This window comes from Rhinolophus sinicus, linkage group LG04, assembly GCF_036562045.2.
Source record: "Rhinolophus sinicus isolate RSC01 linkage group LG04, ASM3656204v1, whole genome shotgun sequence".
NCBI lineage: Eukaryota > Metazoa > Chordata > Mammalia > Chiroptera > Rhinolophidae > Rhinolophus > Rhinolophus sinicus.
The window spans coordinates 180637288-180661117 of record NC_133754.1 but is presented as its reverse complement, the minus strand read 5'-3'; the positions used below and the strand labels follow the sequence as shown (position 1 = coordinate 180661117).

Sequence of the window (23830 nt, the reverse complement as noted above, 5' to 3'; positions counted from 1 at the left end):
GCTAAGGAATGTTGCTGCCTGAGACAGTTCTTGTCCCTGAAGGAATTGGGGGACTGAGGGAGACAGCTGGATATTTATTAGGGCTGCTTTTAATAGGAATTCCTACATTGGATGTGAGATTACCGTGTTTCCCCCAAAATAAGACCTGCTCTGAAAATAAGCCCCAGTTAAGATCATCAGCCAGACAGACGCATTTAGTATGTTACCACGATGTTCCAGAAGAAGATGGCATGACTATTTGAATACATGTAGATTGTTGTACCTGAAAAAATAAGACATCCCCTGAAAATAAGCCCTAATGCATCTTCTGGAGTAAAAATTAATATAAGACTTTTCGGGGAAACACGGTAGTAACTAAAACTACATAGAGTTCAAAGTTGGTGATTAGATTAGCATTTCAGAGAGTGCTCTGGAAACTGCATAGAAGATTAATCTGATGGACAAGAAATACAATATAAGACTTGGTCTTATTTTCCTGGAAACATGGTAGAAAAGGTACTCGTGTTTTCTATACACTTTATTTTATGTTGATCTCTACCCTTTGATCTCTGTGTCTTGAAAATGCTCATCTTTGGTGCATATATATATATGTACATCTATATATGTGTGTATATATATATATTTAGTTATTAGCTTTTAAAAGTTTACCATTGCCCATTTTCCAGCTTCTGTTTTTTGGAAGCCTTGCAAAGGAAATGTGATGAACCAAGGCCTTTACTTAGATAAATTATTTAGAATCTATAATGTAGTAGTTCTAATACAACAGGGTATTTATTCTAAGAGATCTTTTTTATTTGTAATCAGAAAATATAATCTCATCAGTAGCAGCAACCTGCTAACTCTCAGACAAGTAATGGCAGGAGATGTAGTAGAATATTGAAAATATTTACATGTTTATTTTCATGCTCCAAATGTGAAGTACACACGAAGGAGTACTGCAGGTAGAGCAGCATACGATTTCCAGAGAAGGCGTGTTAAGGTTGTGGTTCAGAATTCAGCATTCTGTGACATCTACAAAGAATAATTTGTTCTCGTGATGAAAATAATTAATAGCATTTCCTGGTATCTAAAGGAACTTTTATCAAAATAGGATTTGAGTGAAGGTTTCAATATAATTTAGAACCATTGATTCTCAGTTCTCTAGTTGAAACTGACTTCCTTGCAGGTTATTGAGATGATATGACAGGTTGAATGGATTTTAGTAGGAAAATGCTGCTCAATTGAGAGCTTTATGATTATATTACTTTGGCTATACCCTTCACATTTATTAATTGCAACTGAATGGAGTGGAATTTGGTTAGATATAGTGACATTGTCAGAATGCTTTTGCCAACATAGTTGAAATTTCTGGCAAGAATAGTTCGTGTTTCCCTACCACAATGTTAAGGCAGGAGTGTACGATTTCTTTCCTTGAAAGTGGTTGAAAGAGAAATTTATTTATTTTATTTATTTTTTGTTAGCATTGTGCTAGGATAGGAAGTGCAAGAGGAAACTAATTTTGAAAGACGGCATTAATTGTGACTTTTTTTTCCATCATGGTCTCAGTGTGCCGCAGTTGTTAATGTATGCTGGACAGTATTTCTTTAAAAGATAGGTTCTCACTGCTTTCTGAAGGTTGCTCAGCCAGTGGTAATATAATCACAGATGCATAATTTTAGGTGATGCTTTTGTTATTGTTGTTGGAATTTCTTAAGATAACACTTAGATGCTAATAATTAATTAAGATAGTGGGGTGTTCTAGTGACCAAGGAATTTACTTTTTAAGCCTTCCAGCATATCTTAAAATTTTGTATAAGAAAAATTGTTCTTTTTAAGATTTGACTAATGTTACAAAGATACAAATCATTTCTTTTACTACCTATAAACTGTTTCAGCCCACTGAAGAAAAGCTATGCTAATTTATATAGCTTTGACATTTTATAATTTTCATGATTTTTAGATAAAGGATTTTATATTTAAAACTTTAATAGTCTAGTCTGAGTTCATTTATCTTTAATTTTTGAAACGGGTAGAGTAATTCATAACAGTAATTTTATTCCTGTAATGTAATATTCACTTCAGTTCATTTGTGCATTAAAATTCCTTTAAGACCGTTATTAATGATTTATATAATGAAATGTCATATTAATCACAGAAGTTTTCACATTTTATTATTCTCTTCTATGTTAATACTATCTTTATGATCTCTATTAATGTTTTATATCCTCTAATTTCAATTATAAATCAAGAATATTTTCATGTTTTTGTTGGTATTTGCTTTTCAGGGGTGCCACCTTTAAAATTTTATGACTTTTTCCCTACGTATGCAATATAAAACATCTTTATTCATATAAAGGTAGTTAATTATGTCTTTGTTTATAGTAAACTTTCATTGACAAACTTATAGTTATAATATTTCTTTTCAAGCTCAAAGATTAGAACGACTCCGAAAAGAGAGACAAAACCAGATCAAATGCAAAAATATTCAGTGGAAAGAAAGAAATTCTAAACAATCAGGTAAATGGAAATAATTTTAATTATTAATGTGAGATTTATATGTTTAGTTTATATTATTATATAAGAGCTTTTATTTATTTATTTATTTTTAATTTTTAAAATTTATTTTAAGTGTGTTTTTCCAGGACCCATCAGCTCCAAGTCAAGTTGTTGTTTCAATCTAGTTGTGGAGGGCGCAGCTCACAGTGGCCCATGAGGGGATTGCACTGGCAACCTTGTTGTTAAGAGTAATGTGCTCTAAACAACTGAACTAACCGGCCGCCCCCTAAGAGCTTTTATTTTTAATTCATCCTTTTAAATCCTCTGGGCCAATACCTCCTGTGTTTTGAGTTTTAAACTCTTTCACTTGGGTACCTTGGTTTTCTGAAGCTGGGTGTTCTTGTCTTTTTGGCCACTTTTCATTATTGATGTGTACAAAGCACATTTTGTACAAACTGTCATGGCAGTACCTTGTTCTTAGAGCCAAGGAGCACCTAGGATTTGCATGGGCCTCTGGGCACGAGATTCCTCCTGATAGTTTAAACCTAGACTTGCCCTTGTTTCATTAGTGGCCCCACTAACAATCTATTTTGCATGTATGCTAATTCTTTTCCTTTAGTTTAAAAACCTTGTGTTGCTGGCATTATTAGCATTTGCAGTACATGTTCATATGTATATTAAATAGGTGTTTGTGTTATATATTTTCAAAGCTTCAATCTCAGCAAGAAGAGTTTTTAAAAATTCGAAATAAAATGCTATTAAAATATTTTCTAATGTTTATATCATATTTCCTAGACTTTCTTTTTTTCTCCTTTCAAAGCAATTTCTGCAATCTGTCTTCTATATCTTCCCAGCACCTTCCAGTACCACCCTGGCATTTAATATCTATCCAGTAAATTTTTGTCAACTGCATTGCTACATAATTATAAAACTAATGATTTAATGATTATTATATTAACATCAGCACCTATCTAGTGCTGTTCTAAGCACTTTATATGCATTACTTCCAATGCACCAATCTTATAAGGTGTAGGTCTCATTGATGAGATGAGACAGAGGCTCAGAGGGATTTAACTTTCTAAACTTAGAAGGCTGGGAAGTGGTGGGGCAGGAGCCGTGTTTTGTATTGAGCACTGTCTGCATCTAAAGGCCAGTCCCTCTCTGCTAAACCACAGTATCTATTGCTTTCTCTTACTATGATTGTAAACCTGGGTGTGCTCAATGGGTCTGATTTTCCTAATGATTGTTTCTAAATGATGACTGTATAGAAACAGGAATCCCATTCATATATTTCTTTCTCTCATGTCTCACTTCTTTGACTTCCTGTATAGTTCTTCTTGAGTGTCTTTAGTTTTGCTCTTGATGCTTAACAGAATCTCTCTAGGCTGGCCATTTCTGTTGATCCAGTTAATACTTCTCTGTTACATTTAGCACAAACTGAAAAACCTTTATATCATTTATATTCATTTTCTTCAAACTTTTATATATTTTAATGTTTTTTCTATGAATCTCTCTCTAAATATTTTATTGGGGAAGGGGAACAGGATTTTATTGGGAACCGTGTGTACTTCCAGGATTTTTTCCAAGTCAAGTTGTTGTCCTTTCAGTCGTAGGTGTGGAGGGCGTAGCTCAGCTCCAGGTCCAGTTGCTGTTGTTAGTTGCAGGGGGTAGAGGCCCACCATCCCTTGCAGCAGTTGAACCCGGCAACCTTGTGAGTGAGAGCCCACTGGCCCATGTGGGAATCGAACCAACAGCCTTCAGAGTTAGGAGCATGGAGCTCCAACAGCCTGAGCTCCTGGGCCGGCCCCTCTATTAATCTCTTAATGACTACAGAGCCAGTTTATCTAAGCCCATCTTTCCAGCTGCCTTTTGTTTTGCCTTCTTTATGCCTTATCTTAAAAAAAAAAAAAAAGAAAGTAAGATGAATAGGGCACCTCAAATTTTACTGCGTTAATCCCTTTTACAATGTGAGGAATAAATTCTTCAACTCAAATTTTGATACATCTATTCATCTAATAATTAGATATATCTAATAAATTTTGTTACATCTCCCACTCCTTAAAGTCTAATCTACTTTAACTTCTGTTCAGTGTGTCGCAGAATGTACTGGAGAAATAAATAGTCCCTGTTTTGCTTTCATTTGTAACTATGCCATCCATTCTATATGTAAACTTCTCTCTTCCTCAGTTTCCTTTCTTCTTATTTTTGTCTCTCACAGATTTCAATAATTGACCCATGATCTTATTTCTGAAAAAGCTGCTTAATATGCCTGTCCATGCTTTGAAATGTTGATCTTGATTCTGACCAGACCAGTCACCTGGTTACTTCTGACGGTTAGAGTGAACTTCAGCAGTGCACAAGGGAATGTGTGAATTCTCTGTTAAGCGGGGTCCCACCATCACTACAACTTGGCACTGTGGGTATCCTGAATCGTGTTAGAAAAGAGAAGTCAGCAGTCCACTAAACATCTCCCTGCAAACCGAGCAGCCATTCTGTGTTCGTACAGCTCTCAAACACATACTCTCTTTGGAAATACATGTCATGGCCAAATCTCTTTGATCTTATTTGGGAAATTTGGTTAGGTAATCATTTATTCATTCCCTCATTCTCTTTCTGCCACTTATGTTTTGTTAAAATCCTTTCATCTGTTTTTCTTATCTTTGTTTTATTTCATTCCCCACTAGAAGAATCATCATTATGAATATGATGACCTCCACTGGAATGTTCTCCTTTCACAATTCTTCTATCTAAATCCAGTCCATCCTTTAAGACACAGCATAAATGCAGCCTTTTCATAGAGGAGTTGGAAGGGATCTTAGAAGCCATCTGGTCCAGACCCCGAACTTTTTTATGAACTTTCAGGTCCATATGCTGTGGAAGACCACATGACAAATGAAATACTAAGATTCTTTTAGTATTTCTGTAACCAAAACTGCATGGATAAATGTGAAGGTGGTCATCGGAAGACAGCTTTGTCAGGAGTAGTGTCAAATCAAGGTCCCAGCATTTTTAGCTTTATTGTTTTAAAATGGTGTTGGTGTATTCTTTACAAAATTAGCTATTATGCTTACTCATTGAGTCATTTAACAAGTATTTCTTTCATAACTTCTGTGTGCACAGTAATTCTATGCTAAGTGCTTGGGGGAAACACATGGTTTCTGTCCTCAAGAACTTTGAAGTCTAATTGGAAGACAAGGCTATTTACACATGAAGTTAAATAATAACTCAAAACAATAATGTAGTTTTTATCAAATTTTTATGAATATTCCTGCAGTTTTCTTTATGTAAGTTCTGTTATTGGTTCTTAAAACAGCAGTTCCCAGATATAGTGGCTGTATAAAGATCAGAAATGCATCCAAAAGTGCATATTGTAATGACATTATATATAAATTTCTAGGCCCTCCCTATGGAATTCCTGATTCAGTAGATAGAGGTTGGGGTCCATAAATCTATATTTTCAGAAACTCCCTGGGTTATTCTGATGAGTAACCGGCTCTGAGGACCACTGATATATAACGTGCCTCCACTAAGTTTGCTTCGTCTTCATGCAAGTCCAACAATTAGCTTTTAATATTTCTCTATTAGAGGTGAGAAGATTGGAGCCCAGAGGCTAGGTAACTTTTCTAAATCACTTTCTTACAAGTAGTAAATGGCAAAGCCAGAATTCTTCTCCTGACTGTTCTGGTCTTCCCCCTCTGCTCCCTTCTCCTCCGTATTGTAGACAGAAAGGAGCTGCTGTGGGGCTTTGGGTGTTCAGGAGTCTTTGGTGTTCCCTTGCTCCTTTCTGTGTCAGTTATAGCCAGCGTTCAGGAAAGTTGCAAAAGCCTCTATATTTAAAAATAAATAAATAAATAAATCATTATAGAAAACTGGAAAAAAAAACATAAAAATGAAAATAAGCTACCAGTCTCACATTTAGAGGAACTATTGTTAACATTTTGATGTATTTATTCAGATTCTGTATCTATGGCTATATATATTTTACATATTCTAATCATACCTTCTATGATCTTTTTTTGTATTTTTTGTATATGTGAATATTATATAAATGTAATGTTTGGTGTTGTCTCCATATTGTTCCTGCACTTTTACATTTCTTATTAAGGTTATTTCTAGATGTTTTGTATTTCATGTTACCCTTGTAAATAGCATCTTCCCCATAACTTTCTTACTGCTCTTACAAAGATACCTATTGTTCTTATACATGTTTTGTATCCAGCCACTCACTGAACCCTCATTAGTTCTAATATGTGTTCTCATCTTACTGACTGCTATAGTATGTTTTCTCATGAACCTAATAATTACATTTCTAGGCTATTGTTTTTTTACTTTTGTGTTTATTGGGGACTTCTAGCTGTTTATGTTGTTTAGGACTTTTCAGTTGCAAATAACAAAGCAAGTGAAGTTGAAGTTGCAGAGCAGCTGGAAGCTGAGCAACTCAGGAAGTGCAGCTGAGCTTTATGACTGGCCTGGAAGTAGGAGGAAGACCTCTCGTGACTTCCCCATCTTATCTCTGCATCTGTTTCTCTGGTCCAGAGTTATTTATTCAACAAATATTTATTAAGCTCCTACAACATGTGCAAGGGCAGCTAGGCACTATTGTAGGCCTAGAACAGGGCTGTCCAAACGTTTTTCAACGGTTTTCACCAAGGGCCATATGCAGTAAAATACACAAACAGCTGGACCACTCACTCGAGGTGAAGTACGTATTGCCTCACCTGGTTTATTTAAGTAAACTAAATATATTATTTTTGGAATTTGCTGCGGGCCAATTAACAATGGATTGCGGACCGCAGTTGGCCCATGGGCCTCAGTTTTGACACCCCTGGCCTAGAAGATAGAGCAATGAACAGACAAAGCCCCTGCCCTCAGGGAGCTTGTGGGGGAGATAGGTAGGAAACCGACAGCTTGTCACAGTGGGTTAAGTGACATAGAGAAAACTATAGCCAGGTAAGGGCATAGGAGTACGAGGCAGGGGATTTCGCTGTTTTATATAGAATGATCAGGGAAGACCTCACTGAGAAGGCGATGGTTGAGCAGAGGTCTGAAGGAAGTGAAGGACTGATCCAGGCAGATATTGGGAGGCCAGTCTTCTAAGGCAAGGAAGGGAACAGCAAGTGAAAAGGTTCTGTGATCGAAGTGTGCCTGATGTCTTTGAGGAATAGCAAGGAAGGATGATACTGTTTAGAGTAGAGACAGAAAGAGGAAGAGTGGATCAGAGGAGCAGTGGGAGAACTGATCATGCAAGAGCTTGTATGGAAGTTAATTTTTACTCTGGGTGACGTGATGTGATCAGAGTAATGATGTGATATGTTATTATTATCTTTTTATTTCCAGCTTAAATTTCCTTTAAAACAGCTTTTTATTACAAATTTCAAACATACAAAAGTAGAGAGAATGGCATAATGAATGCCTCACAACCATCACCCAGCTTTAGCAGTTACCACCATATGGCTGGTTTTGTGTCATTTATACATTCATATCCCCTCCCAGGTTATTTTTAAGCAAATCCCAGCTATTATATAATCTCAACTTAAATACTTACATGTTTTTTAATACATGAGAAAACTGTAATACCACTGCTCTCCAAATAATTACCAGGAGTTCTTTAATATTATCAAACATTTCCCTGATTGTTTCAAATGTCTTAATGTCTTTTTTTTCCAGTTTGTTTGTTCAGGTCTAGATCTAAGGTCCATACATTGCTTTTGGTTAACATGCCTCATTTCCTTTTTAATCTATAGATTCTCCTTCACTCTTTTCTCTTGTAATTTATTAGTTGAAGAAACTAGGTCATTTGTCCTGTAGAATTTCCTATATTCTGGATTTTGCTACTTGTATCGCCTTGGTCTCATTTAATATGTTCCTTTGTCCTTTTTGTTTCCTATATTGGTAGTTGGATCTATAGACTCTCTCAGGTTGAGATTTGATTTTTGGTAAGAATGTTTTGTACATGCTGATCTGTACTTCCTATTGCATCATATCAGGAAACGTGGAATGTCTTTTTGTGATGTTAAAATTAATGATGGAATCATTATTAAGTTATTCCCATCAGCTTTTCATCTAATGGTTTCTGTGGCCATTGATGGGGATTACCTAGATGCATTTTTCGTTAGGAGGTGCAAAATAGTGATTTCACTATTTTGTATCAACCTTTCTTCATTTATTAATGTTTTATATAAAGAAGTTTTCCTAATTTATTATTTGGTTTTCCTCAGATATTATCCCTACTAAGAAAGGCAGGATAAATGCTAATTCTTTTCTTTCGTTAATAGTTTTTAGAATTAAAAGAGTTCGTCTATCATTCTACATAGATGATCAATGAAGGTTTTTTCCTTTTGTATCTTTATGAATCTATGGGTTTTTAAAGCATGTTTTATAATTTTCAGTTCATTGAATTTGAGGTTTTATTGATGCTAAAATTGTCCCATTGTGTCACGAGTCTCTTCACATTGGCTTCTAAGCTCCTCTGACACAATTCCAGCAGTCTTTCATAGCTTCCTTGCTTTCTTGTGTGACAAGATGTTCCAGGCTCCTCTTACACATTTCCTTCTCCAAATAGGGAATTAGCCATTTCTCCAGGGGGTCTTAGTTCTTTTTACTGATCAGTGGCATTAAAAGACCACAATCTGAGCTCTAGGGGTGCTCACTGGATTGTTTTTTTCCTGGTAGGCCTTTTCAGGAGGTAGAGCTCATAAAAAAATAGATTTTTAAAAACGAAACACACTGTGAGTTAATGCTAATAATTTCAAATTTAGGATTACAGAGTGTTAACTTTTAAAATTTTGTGTTGACGTTTTCTCTTACACTGAAAACTTGGTTCCAGAATAGAAATACCAGTGTCATTACTAATAATATGATTACTCAAAACAGTTTAAGATTTTTTTTTTGCCCTTTTGATATATTCCATTAGGAAATGTACAAATTGCTGTGTGATAAAGTTACATAAAGTAATTCTTCTCTTTGTAGTTAAACTGCCAACTCAGTATTATACTTAGGTTTATTTATAACTATATAAAACATTTACATGGTCTCAAAGTTGAATACATAAAACAAGTTAAAGTCAGAGAAATCTAGCTTCAATTCTTATTTCTTCCACTCATATAGTCATTTAAAAATGTTTTCAGTTTTTCTACCCACTTAAAACTATATATATTTATATTCACATACTCCCCTTTTTTAGATTAGAGGTAGCATACTATACACACTATTTTGTACAATGCTTTTTAAACTTAGCAACACATCTGAGAATTACTCTGAATATAGAGATAGGCTTCAGTGCATTTTGTAGCGTAATTGTCCTCCATGATATGATGTCCCATGGTTCAGCCCATCAGTCCCATTCGGTTGTTTTCAGGCTTTTGCTGTTGCAAATGGCACCACGGTGAGTAGCCTTATGCGTGTGCGTTGTGTTTTGTTTTTTTGCCAGTGTATCTAAGATTAGAATCCTAGAAGTGGTATTGTTGAGTCAAAGGGTGAGGTAAGTATGTGATTTCCCTTGATAATTGTCAAATTCCCCTTCATCGGTGTTTTGCTATTTTGCATTTTCTCTAGACGTGTGCAGAATGCCTATTTCCTCATTGTCTCAAACTTTTAGATTTTTGCCAATCTGATGGATGTGGAATGGTACCTCAGTATAATTTTAATTTGCTCATCTCTTATTATGAATGTGGTTGAGCATCTTTCCATTTGTTTAAGATCCATTTGAATTTCTCTGTGGACATTTCATATTGACCATTTTTCTATAGAGTTGTTGGTAGGTTGGTGTCTTCTCTACTTGTAGAATTTTTATTTATCAGGAATATTAACTTTTACTCTTTTCTAGTTTATCTTTTTTATTTACTTTGCTAATTTTTTCCATACAAAAGTTTTTAGTTTTATGTGGTCAAATGTGAATTTTGTCTTATTCTGAAGTTTAAAAAATATAAGTGACTTATATTTTAAAAGACTCATATAGGTTGCTTTGCTGGGAAGAGACAATTGTTGGTCAGGGTAGGGTTGGGGGACGCAAGGACAAAAATAAGAAGACCAGTTTGAAAGTGGTGGTAATAATCCAGCTTTGGTAGCTGTAGAGGTGATTCTGGATATCTTCTTAAGTTTCTGTTAATGGATACAGTGTAGGGTGTGAGACCAAGTGAAGAGTGGGGATAACTCCCAAGTTTGGGGCCTAATCGGACTGAGTTGCCATTACTGAGGAGGAGAAGATTGTGAATGGGGAAGCTTTGGGGGAAAATCAAGAGTTGGGTTACGGACTTGTAAATTTGGTGATTTTTATGGACAAGGGAAACAAATGTTTCAAAAAGGAAGGAGTGATGAAACTTGTCAAATGCCACCAAGAGGTCTTGTACGATGAGCATTAAAAATTGACCACTAGATTTAGCAACGAAGGAATCATTGGTGACCTCGATGGAAGCTGCATTGGTGGAGTAGTGGGGCCTGAGTGCCTGATTCGAGTGAATGGGAGGAGAGGAATTGGACAGCAAGAATATAGATGATTATTTTGAGGAGCAGGAACATGGGGTAGTAACTAGAAGGGACAACTGGATCAAAGGAGGATTTTTTTTTTCTTCAATGAGTAGTATGTCAGTATTTTTGTATGCTAATGCGACCAAACCCGTAAGGGGAAAAATCAGAAATGAAAGAGAGATAGAGGGAATTGCTTGAGCGATGCTCTTGAGTCAGCAAGAGGGGTTAGGACCTAGCACACAAGGGAGGGGCTAGCCTGAGGTAGGGCCATAGGCAGCTCCTCCACGGTGATGGGGGACGGGGGCTAAGTGGACATGCAGGTAAGAGCATGCAGACGTTTCTGCTTCTCTGTGATGCACGAAGCAAGGGAGGAAGAGGGAAAATGTCAGAGGTTGAGGAGAGAGGTGTGAATTAGTTCGAGAATGGAAGTTCATCACCTCACACCTAACCCTACTGGTAACAGTTGTGCAACTTTGATAACTTACCTACGTTTGCTGTACCTCGGTTCATGGAGCTAGTAGTAACCTGTCTCTTAGGATTGTTTGAGGACAAGGTGAGAAGACACCTAGCATTGTTCCTGGCCCATAGTAGGCATTTAAAGGATCATTCCTTTCCAAGTGTACAATAAAATTGTTAGTAGTTACAGGTAGAATAGTACTTCTAATATTTAAATTACCACTTTAATAGCATTCCAAAACTTTTTCAAATGTTCATATAGTATTTGTTGATTACATGTACTTATACATTCAGAATCTGGAATTAGATAGTCAGGTGCCACATTTAAAAAAAAAGAATTAGGTCATTTTCTCCTGGTTTGCCCCTTAAATCTATAGGGACTCATTTAATAAATTTGCCCCACTAGGTTTGTTGAAAAAATAGGTTGGGTTACATTTTTAAAGTTCTAAGTGACTGTTTCAGAGTCCTGTTTGATCTCAGTTCAGTTTGGCTATGCTCAAGGGTGGGATGGGACGGGCTGAACCTCATCATTGCAGGTTATAAGATCTGAGATTGATTGATTTAAAATTTAAGTGTGAAATTTTTAAATATTCATAAAAATAAAAGGTGTAATGAACCCCCATGTACTTATCAAGCTACTGCCTTAAATGATATTCAGATTAATTTAGAGAATGAAATTATCTTTGAGAAGGTATGGAACTAACGTATTCACTAATGAATAAGAGCTGAAAATTCTGATTCAGTAATAATTTAATCTGAATTCCTTCAGTCATTATTTTATTCATTGATTCGTGCAACAAAATTTATTGAGAGTCTACTTTGTTCATTTGTGCCTAATGGCTCAGAAGCTTGGCTGGGTGCAAATCTTAGCTCTGCTGCTTACTCACTGTGTGGCCTAGGGCTAATCAGAATATTCTAAGCTTTAGTTTTTACACTGGCGAAATTGAGGTAATGCTAGTGTCCAACTTATAGGTTTGTTATGAGGAGCAAACAAGATACATCGGCTTATTCAGTAAGTGTTAGCTACTATTATTATTATAAATATCTTTCCCCTTTTCCTGCTCATCTTGGTCTTCCAGGTTTCTGTGCTAAGTGTCACTGGAGAGTGTGAGAGGATTAAGATACGGACCTTGACCTTGAAGAACTAGAATTCCAAAATCACACAATATTAGAGCCAGGAGAGATCTTCAAGATGATCTAGTTTGACAAGCCCAGAAAGGTTTAGTGAATTGTGACAAAGCCGAGCCAAAGCTCACATCCTCCGGCTGTGAATGCTCTTCTTATAGAACAGCTGCTTTGTCGGTTTGACTCTGCCTCTCTCCTTAAATCCTAGCCTTCTAAATTCACATCCCGACCTGCGTGTTTTCCAGTGCGCTGCCTTTTCAGTGCACAAACACTGACGTGTATGAGGCTTTTTGCACACATTAGACCTGAATATGTCCCTGTAAACTCCCTCTTTAAAGTTCCAGGAAGACTTTTTAGGGAAGGTGGACAGGCTGTCTGTCTGTGTGTAATCACAAAGGTGTTTTTATCTTCCTCTCGTATCACAGCCCAAGAGTTAAAGTCACTGTTTGAAAAAAAGTCCCTCAAAGAGAAACCTCCAAGTTCTGGAAAGCAGTCAATATTATCTGTACGCCTGGAGCAGTGCCCTCTGCAGCTGAATAACCCTTTTAATGAGTATTCCAAATTTGATGGCAAGGTAAGTAAAAATGAAACTTTGTTCCTTTAAGTAAAAGCTCGATCTAGTGGAATTCTTGGTGGTGGTATCATCGTCATCATCATCATAGTTAGGGTTTAAAAATAAGTCATAGTAGTTGTAGAGTGTCACTCATGCTTTCTAAATCCGAAGATATAAAAAGATCTGAATTTGGGCTTATTGTTGTTTCCACAGTTTGATGTTTAAGAGGATTAAAACAAAAACAGTGCTGAGATACGTGTGTCTGTGTTTTTTGGTTGTTTTTTTTCCTTTTTTTAAATCTCTTAACTGTACTTGAAGGTTTGGGTTACTTGGATTGTGATTAATCAAGGGCTATTGTGTTGGGAAAGCCTTGAGAGTGGTTCTGGGAGGCAGTTAGCATTGTCTTGTCTGATTCTTTATTATAACTACAGAAATTGTTGAGATTAGAACTTCATTTCAGAATTCTAGGCCATTGCGTTGCTTGTCAGTATTTCATGGTAGGGTATCTTGTTTGGCACTTGCTATGCAGGTGACTTTATTTTTTTCTGTTTGTTCTAACAATTTGCACTTGTAAAATTACCATTTGTTTATTTTCCTTTCAGAAAAAAAGCCATTATTTTCGGTGGAATGTAGTTCTACATGCCGCACCCACTCGCCACCCCCACCCCCACCCCCTGCCCCAGTTCCCTACCATTCTGTGTCTCTGTGCTGAACTGGGCCTCTTTCAGGAGACAGTAGCAGTTGATTTATATATTTATTGCCATTATGTTTGCTGTCTGGCAGCGGCGTGGGGGAGCTGAGTGATAGCTAGTTGCCTGGAGGGGTTATGTACAATTTGTCTTATTTCAACACCATTGCAATTAATAAATGTACAGCTCTTTGCTTATGTTTGCGTTTTTCATATCCCAGTTCTGGTTATGCGCTGCTCTGTCAGTTGTCATCTTTGAGGAAGGAGAAGTTTTCTCTTTGAAACACTTTTACTTTATACAGTGCAGCATGTTTCCATAGGCTTAAGTGAGCATGTGTGGCCATCGGCGTGTGTGGTTATTGTTGTTGGTGGGGAAAGAGAGCAAGAACTAAAACCAAACTGCATAAATACCATGAAATTACCAATATGATCAGGAGTCTTCTCCAAAAAACATCTGAAAGTACCTTTAGTAAGGTAGAGATTGTACTGAAGTAAAGATTCTGTTTTAGCCTGCCCCTGCCATCTTCTCCCATTTCTCCTAGTGGAATGTGGCAAAGAGAAGGAAGGGTCCCCCTAAGGGACAGGAATGCTGGGCTCTGGAAAAACGGCAAGTTACACTGTAGAGGATTTTTTTCTTAAATATGACAATTGATTCATTTAGATACGTGAGTAGTTACAGGGATTAGGTTGCATGGTTGGAATTTATAGGCTTCCATTGCCTGAAACCATCTCACTGAGACTGTAATTGCTAGAATAATTAATATGTGATAATGCTTTGATGCCAGCAAAACAGCACGGATCTTTTAAAATATTGTATTCTAGAATCCCCATTTCATTTGATTCTTTTATAAATTGAGGTTTGGATTTGGCAGAAGGTTGTGATCTCTGCTTGGTATATACCTAACTTCTGAAGTAACAGAAATTTTTTTTTTAAATGTCAAGGAGCCGTTTGCTAAGTCACAAAGGAATGATTTTTGCTAGATGTGTGTTTACACTTAAGGCTCTCGACGATTTTGTCATATCAAGTCTATTTGTAATCAGCAAAGAATGTAGCATGGGGCAGTCACCATTACACATTGATTAAGGAAGATTTATATATCTATAAGTCTGTCTTGTGATGAGTTGCTATTTTATTATTATCCTACATATTACAGTTGCTAAAATACAATTAAACCCTTGTTCTCATCTATTATTTAATGTTGATGCATTTGGCAGATACGTAATGAAAGTGGCTAATATTTGAAGGATATTGTACTGTACATATTAAATTAGTCTTTCTTTATCTTTGTGAAATGCATCAATATGATATTCAATGACATCTCAGTGATTAATAGAGAATTATACTTGAGTCAAGCCTTTTTGTAACCTAGAAATTAAAATGACTATTCAAATAACACCTCAGAATGATCAAATTAGCATTTTGTGATCACATAATAATGGGATTGTCGTGGTTATAACAGCACCATGGCTGCCTCTGGAGTTAAGATCATGCCAACCCCTTGGTAATAAAGCCTTTTCTGTGAGAGTCGACTTTACTAATGTCCAGATTGCTTCTTCCCATAAATCATTTGACGTTCAGCACTAAATTTTTGTTGCTGCTGTAACTTAAAATTATTTTATTTTTATTCACCTCATCTTTAAGAAGTGAAATGAATGTCCTGTTTGAATGATTCACCATCTTGTCATTGAATTCCATGCTTTTTGCCTCAGATGTAAGCGTTTCCCATGTATTTTGATAGTCCTTTTTTTTCTGCAAAGGTTTGTTAAAGCCACTAAAATATGTAGTTTTTTTTCCCTACAAATATTCACAATGCTTTTCTTGGGAATAATGCTTGCCTTATTTACATAATTAACTGAGTTGCTTAGGTCTCTTGGGCAAATGGTACATAATTGGGGAGAGAAGGGGACAGGGAAGAGTTTGGGGTCTAATTAAATATGCTAAAAAACTACTTAATTATGTATTTCCTCAAGAGACTGACTGCTGTGAAATCCTCTTTAAGATTAAGCTAGCATGAGATTTGAAAAAAAGGATTTTGTTTTTGATATGGCTTTACAATTACATTTTAGTTAAGCCAGCAGTCTAGTGTCTTTAATGGTTTGTGCAACCTGGATTGCTGTTGGTTTTAGTGATTCGCAAGGCAAGCATCTCTTAGCTATTGTGCTAAATTAAAGCGAATACTTTCAAGTAATTTTTGGTTCCTGTAGCTGCTTAATAATTTCTTTTTTAAATTGGTTGGTTAATTTCTTGAAGACATACAATTGAGAGGGAAAGGCTGTACTTAGGCATGTGCTTTGTTGTAATTTTGACAGTTTTTTTGATCAGGTTTATTATGTTCATGTTATTTCTTTGGCAAATTGGCAGTGCCTATCTGTGGCCTGTTTTAGGTTCATAGATTATTAATAACTGTTTCCTGATTATTTGAAAAAGTCCAAGATAGATTGCAAGTGTTTTTAGGAATGCTTAGAGAATAAGGCAAAACCAGGCTCAACCATCTGCCCTCATTCTTCTGGCTTGTTGAAAACAAGACCTCTGAATAGCCTTATTAACAAAACAAAACGTCTGTCCTAGAGGTTGAGACAATGGGAAAACTTCTTGTGCCGGTCCTTCTGATTTCACAGTGTATGGAAAATGTTGGGAGTTGCTTTGAGTGGATGAATCAGTGAATCGGGAGTGGGCTGTACGGATAAGCAGCAAGCAATTAGCCCTGGTTTAAGTGCCCCTTCCGTGGGGATTTCTGCCCTGTCCCTCTACCTGCTTCAAATGAGGTCATGTTTTAAGTATCTGACCCTTTCCTTTCCAGGTCTTAACACTTACTTGAGAAGCTTTTGCTAGCACATCATCACTATTTTGCAAATGTTTTCCTCAGTAGACCGCCAGAAGTTCAAAAGCCCATTACCTGTCAATACGGTTACTAACAAAGAAATGGTACTGATTGCTGGTTGTGTCATCTGGGTCAGTTTTTTTCATCTCTCCAAACCTCCGTTTCTTTCCCTATGAAAAGAAATGAGTTCCTTCCTCACAAGGGTGATGAGATCATCAAATAAGATAAAGCTAGGATAAAGTACCTAGTACAGTGAGAAGCAGTGTAACTTAGTCTGTAAGCAGACCTGTGTTGCAATAAGACCCGAGTTGGAATCTTTACTCCACCACTTAGGGTGTGACCTCAGGCTAGTTCTTTCCTCCTGAAGCTCCATCCTTATATGTGGAATGAAATGACAGTGTGTTTTCCTCATGCAGATTAATTGAGATGAAACCTGTTTAGCAAGACATGTGGCACATAAGAGGCACTCAATAAATACCCCACTTCTGCTTCTGTCTCTCTCTGTAAAAGGTGGGGGCAGTGATGCTGTCTCTCTTACTTCATTAGATTGTTGACAGGACGGAGTGAGAGAAAATGTGCTCTTAAAACCAGGAGTCTAGAAGAGCATCATAAAGATGGACAACGACTGGAGGAAGGTGGCTTGTCTGTTGAAATCCAGGGAGTCCAGTGGGGTTTTGGCCTTTAACTTTAGAAAGGAAGACTAAGACAAGGAATTACTCCCCCTCCTTCCCAGCCAGCCAGCCATCCTTTATTTGACAATGGCTGTTTTTTAAAAAATCAGGTGAGAAGGTAGTTCCGTATTAGTAATTGCTTGGCAGTTTACTACAATGATAAATAATCTTACTTGTTTGACTTAGCTAAATTGTACTCTATAACTATAAGGAGAATGCTTGCCTTGACATGTGCTTAAAAAGGTAGACCCAGTTCTGGTTCATGTAGACAACTGTGACTTTGATTGTGTTAACTTGTTAGAAAGTAACCATTTCTCTGTTAGAAACTGTTTAAACAGGGAAGCTGCAGAGAGCGTGGGGGAAGGGATAATTCATGAGTGCTAATTGCTTGGCTGTTAATTTTCATAAGTGTTGATAGAAGCAGTTCCTTAAATTAAACTTTGTTTAAAATGTATCAGGGGAAATATTCCACAATGTCGAGCCTGAAGTGAAAATTAATATGAATGCTGTGGCAATTAACACATACTGGTTAATAGCTTTTAGCAGCATTTTGGGATGATAGTCCTTAAATACATTTTTGCATGCTGCTCTTGTTTCAGCATTGTTCCAGTCTATGTCTGGATAATTATGAACAAATGTTTTCTACAATCATTGGCATTAAATCGCTTTCTTCAAAGAAAGTCACTTAAAACTTTGCAGAAAAGCATGAAGCCACTGAGAAATGTTGCAAACTAAGAAAAGGTCAGCGAATTGAAATTGCATTAAAAAAAAAAAAATTGGCTCTAGAGGGAAATGCTCCTCATCTGAACTTGGAATATTTGCTGTTATCATGGGAATGGTTCCCTCTAATATATTAAGTTCCTTGAACTTCAGCATCTCTTTCCAGAAAACTATAACCTGCACTTTCCAGTGCTGGGTACGTGTTGCTGCCTGAGCCGAGGCATGTCCTTGAGGCCGAGCGCCTTCTGGACTCAGCTTGCTTCCTGCCTCTCCACCCTCCAAGTTGGCCAGTGCCCCCCTTACCAGCTTAGGGGCTGAGAAGTTGGCTGCATAATCATCTCTTCCCCTCTTCCTTTCAGTAAGAGTGCTCCTTGGGTTCACTTGCTTAGTGCCCATTAACAGGCAAGGCTCAATAATAAATAAATACAAACAGAGAAATCTCAAGACTGTGTTTTGAATTGGGAACTATTTGTCTCACTATTCCATTGGCTTCATTTTACATACCTTTTTGGTAAAGGAGAATAAAGTCCCAACATTGTTTTAGCAGTTATTCTCATGGCAATTAATCTCTGAGTGTATTTTGCTAGTCTTCTTTTTCATAGACCAGTTTTTGTCTATTCTGTCCTTAAAGAAGATACTAGAAATTCACTCTTTTTACACATTATGGTATACTAATAGAAGGACCAAATTCATTAATTTAAAAACATCTTTTAATGAGATTATATCCCCCTTACCCACTGTATTAATGCTCTTTTCTGCCTGTTGCTAACATTATATTGACTTGGGATTTTTGTCTGGGAGGTATTCAAAAAGAATTTAAATAGGAATCTTACAGCAAAGGACAGTATCCTGCTCTGAAGTTAAATTGTCAAGGCTGAGTTCTTAAAATTAGCTTATTCTACCCCAAACTCTTTCAGTTCAGGCCTCATTTCTGCAGTTCGTTGTGAATCCTGCCCATCTGTGGTGGCTTCCGCTGGTCGTGGAGTCATATTCTAGAAATTCCCATCAGAGGTAGAATTCACCTCGGCTTTCGAGGCTTTTCAAAGGAAAGCAGAATTTTGCAATGGAAAGAACATGTTTGTCCGATGGGTTAGAATTCCAGCTTTGCTATTTACTTGCTGTGTGATGTTGGGCAAATCACTGCTTCTTTGAGTCTGTTTTCATGTCTATAAAACAAGATCAGTGGTACGTTAAAACATTGTGTGGATTTGATTAAACAATGTTAATGATACATTAATATGTTGTGCGGATTTGATGAAAATGGGAAATGCATGCATAGCAGAGTGCCTGGTACATGGCCAGTGCTAAGAGACTTATTATTTTCCTTCCCTTTTACCATGTTGTTACTTTTTTACTTAATATTTAGTGAGGGCCTACTATGCACTAGGCACTGTTAAGTAAAATCTGGATACAGGGGTGAGTAAAAACAGACCTGGTTTCAGACCCCATGGAGCTGCTTCTCTTGGCAGGTAGGTGCTATGTGAATAATCACCAAGCTAAATGTAAAATTGCAATGATAGTATAATCATAGCTAATTAATCCCCAAGTTCTAGGAGAGGTTTTTGGGGCTTTGAGAGCATTATCATAGGGGCATCTGACCTAGTCTGGGGGTTCAGGGATGGTATCCCCGTGAAGGCGATTCTTGACCTGAGAGCTGATGGGTGAGGAGGAGTTAACTAGGTGAAGGGGGAAGAGAAAGGGCATACCAGAATGTCTGAGGCAAGGGGGAGTTGGCAGTTTTAAGGAACTGAAAGGCTGTGTGGCTGGAGACCCTGTTACCGGAACCCCAATGTTTTTCCTCAAGTCTGCCTGCCTGCGTTCACTGGCCCAAAGAAATGGATGAGCAGGAGTTTGCAATACAGAAAGAAAAAATAGTTTAATATTGAATCGGCCAATTCGGAGACGGAGAGCTTACACTCTGAAAACCCGGACTTCCCCAGGGCGTATAGGTTGCAGATTATAAGGGCAAAATCACAAGACACCATAGGTTAGGGGTTCCGGGTCATGCTGGGAGCTGACTGGTTGGAGGTGAGGTAAGAGTAATAAATCATTTCTTCAGGTCTTGAAGACAGTTCTGAGGTCTCCTCTGGCATCCCTCTGTCCAGTCTCACAGGAAGGGAGTTGTTCCACATTAGGGCTCAGGAACTGAAACCTAACTTAGGTCAGGATGTTATCGTTAGCCTGCCTGAGGTCCGGACTGTGTGACAATTACAGGTCCAGGCTACTGTCTTCTGCCCTGGGGGCTGCTGATGATTGGGGGGGGGGGCGCAGGAAGGCTAGGTCTCGGGGGGGGGGGTTTGATTTCTAGAGCTAGGATTTCATCAAAGTCATAAGGACCCTCGGTTTCAACCCAAGAGTGAGGTAGAGTGTGGTACAAGGTGAATCTGCAGGGGTAGACCAGATATGGCTGGTAGAAGTGTTCTCTTCAACCCAAGAGCATTGGGAGTCCTTGAACAAATTTAAACGGGTAAGGTAATCAGATTTGTGTTTTGAAAGGATCACTGGAGCTGAGCTGAAGCGAATACATCTGAGAAGGGTTTGTGAGGACAGAGACCAATCAAGAAACCTTTTGCAGTGGTCTGGGTAAGAGAGATGGTAACTTTGGCTTACTTATTGATGAAGGAGAATGAGTGAATGGAGAGATATTTAGTAGGTAAAAGTGGTAGGACTTGATGATGGATTCTATGTCAGGGAATGGAGGAGAAAGGGGTTTCAAGGACAATTTCCTGGTCAGATTCTGGCCTGTGGAACTGGATGGACGATGATACCATCCCTGAATTAGGAAGCACTGAAGGAGGGCCAGGGATAAGGCAGACACGTTACATTGTGAACTGGTTTGGGCCTGTTGACTACAGATAACAGCCTCTTACTGTGTTCTTGAAGACACTACACATATCCTTTTTTTTTTTGGGGGGGGGGAGTGCCCCCTGCATGTTTGGCTTGCATTTGAGGCATTTGAGGCGTAGTCTCTGAGATGAGAATGGACTAGGAGTCAGGAACCTTTTTGTTCCCATTTCACAGCCAACTTTGGAACTTTGGCTAAGGAATTGCCTTAGAACTCAGTTACTCTCCTCTGAAATGGGTTGTACTTGCAGATGCCCAACCCAGCTCGCCAGGCCATTAAGAGGAGAAAATGAGAGAGTAATTTTAAATGAGGCAGATGTCAGGTATCATTTACGAAAATGTATTGATGGTAATTCTTGGAGGTTAGAGGACTAAGAGATAAAACATGGGCATATTTTTGTTATAACAAGATTAGTGTTGTAAGGACTACCTTCTTCCTAGCTAATGAATCACCAGATTAGTGATTAAATCTGATTGGAATGAATATCAAGCGCTGAGGTCCTGGGGAAAGCCTAGGAGACAATCCTTGGGGGCGTAGTGCGGCCTGGGGACCGGGTTGTACACTGAGCCTCCTCGTCTGGGGCATCTTGCTCTGCATAATTCGCTGTGGAGAGATTTTCTTGTCCGCCAAGTCCTAGGCCCAGATTGTACTTTCTTGAAGACAACTAACCAGAGAAATCAAATGACAGCCTAGGATCACCCCGCTGAGCATGAATCCAGGTGTTCTAATTCTCAAAGATTTTCATTTTCATTGTTAATGACGCTCATATTTGCAAACTGGAAACTTGAGTTCCAGGACGGGAAGACCATGTGGTAGAAAGTACACAGACATAGAATCAGAAGATGTGAGTTTTAGCTCTGGCTATGCCATGGCGTCTGGAACAAGTCACCTCCCATCTCTGAGCCTAGGTTTCTGTATGTTTAGAATGAGGAACTTGGCTTAGCTGGCCCCTTGAATTCCTTTTGGAAAGTTCCGTAGTTTCGTGATTGACATCAGTGACATGTAGAAGGTTACATAGATGGGACTACTTGAACTCTTGAAGAGTTGATCTTCTACATATATGTTGGCACTGTCCTTTTTAAATTGATCATAACATAACTGATGTAAGGAGTGTTAGCTCCATTTTACAGATAAGGACACTGAGGCTCATAAAGAGACAGTGATTTGCTCAAGGATACCCCACTAGTATGTGACATAGCTGGTATTCAGCTTCTTTTTCCTTATTCCAAAACCACAGCTGTCTTTCCTAGACTTTTTTATAGCCATTGTTCTCGAGGAAGCAAAGCCAAAAATTTTCAAAATTTAAAAACGAGAATTTTCCCTTTACTAATGGTCTTGAAGTCTGACACTGGTTTAGATCTTATCAGTTGTGTCTGTTAGATAAGTTACTGCATCTTGTAAACCTCAATTTTCTTACATGTAAATAAGAAATAATGAGATATTGGGGCTGGGAAACAGAGAATACTTTACACATAGAATCCAATGTGTGTGCCGCAAAATTTTTTTCTTTCCACTGATCTTCCTAGTGTGCAGAGTGGAGCCATCCATCCTCCCATCCTTCCATCTAGCCAGCAAATTGTTTACTAAGTACCCACACTGTACTAGTTCATTTCAAATGTTTATTACATACCAGCTTTGTACTAGGCATTGAAAATAAGCTAGGACTAACTGCCCTGGAGGAATTTGAAGATAAGAATGGCCATATAGCCAACAAGTGGAGGAAGTACACTTCACAGTCAGGTTCACAGCCCAGTGCTGGGGACTGTGACAGTGGCCATGACTTCAGGTGCATCCCATTGAGCAGAGGGACGTGAACAACTTGCTGTACAGTAATTGTGATCGGTACGGTAGTAGAGATCGGTACAGACGACCAGGAGTGTGGAGGCAGCTGTGACATTCATTCAGTTTGTTATCCTACGTTGGTTTGCCTGAATTGTGATCGTATTAATTCCTAGAGGGCAGAGACTCACCTCTGGTCACTCTTAGAACGAAGCTCAGCGTGGCACTCTCCATACATAAATGTGGAAGGTTTTTTAAATGGCAGTGATAAATTTCAAATGTCATTACTCTTTGAGGCTTGCAACTACATGGCAGTATCCTAAGAGCTGTGTTTTATTAATATCTCCACTCCTTTCTGTTAAATTGAAGTTTTAACACCTAGACAAAGATACATGTAAGAAAGTAAGTTGAGGAAATTTGCAAAATATGCTACTATACAACCAAAGATTAAATTGATTTGTTATATGTGCATTTAGCTACAATTCATTTTAATTGTCTGTATGAAGTTAAAAAGTATTAGTGTCAGATAAAGATTCATCACCAGAGTGTGATTTAAGGCTGGTGCTGGAGAACGCAGGCATGTGTTCCGGCAGATGTTTGTGTAAGGCGCTGTCTTTCCTGACAGCAGTTAAAAAGTATGGTTATAGTAATCAAATTGTGGTGCAGCGACTCAGAGGCTAGGGCCAGATTGAATTAAAATAGATATAAGATTTATGAATAGCAATAGCTGTGATAAAATTTCACTGCCTTCTTCAACAGGAAGGACTTTTTCCACAGTGGAGAGAAGAAAATCTAATAACCACTTTTCTAAAACTGTGGTTTTGCTGACTTTCATTTTCCCTTCCTAATTATGGCATCAAAACAATAACTTGCTGGTTTTTTTTCATCCAGGGTAACATTTTTTTTTTTCTTTCTATGTTATTAGGTGCGTAGCATTAAAACAAGTATTTTTTATGATGTTATTGTTTTAGTTTATGTAAATCTAGCCTATGGGATTTAAACCCACTTTTAAGGAACGTTTTTATCATTATCACTGTCACTGTGTTTTATTGAGTTCCTATTTTGTGCCAGGTCTTGTAATGGACCTTTATATACAGTAGCTTGTCAGTCCTCACATATACAGATATTATTATTGCTGTTGTACAGGTAAGGAAAGGAAAACTCAGAAAGGACAAATAACAGCAAGGATATGAACCCAAATTTATGAGACTCCACAGCCTCTTTCTTTAC

The 23830-nt window shown here is 37.8% G+C and overlaps 1 protein-coding gene across 14 annotated transcripts in view; it reads left to right on the top strand.

Annotated features, from left to right (window-relative positions):
* MAPKAP1 (MAPK associated protein 1) overlaps positions 1-23830 on the top strand; it is a 215775-nt gene that overhangs the window by 26900 nt on the left and 165045 nt on the right. For 12 of the 14 annotated variants that reach the window (XM_019728588.2, XM_074331017.1, XM_074331018.1 and 9 more), the window contains 2 exons: positions 2407-2496; positions 12948-13096. The exons of 1 other annotated variant lie outside the window; for it this stretch is intronic. In XM_019728588.2, the coding sequence (XP_019584147.1) occupies positions 2407-2496; positions 12948-13096 (239 nt within the window). The remainder of the gene's footprint in view (positions 1-2406; positions 2497-12947; positions 13097-23830) is intronic. One more of the 14 variants, XM_019728590.2, reaches the window with a different exon arrangement.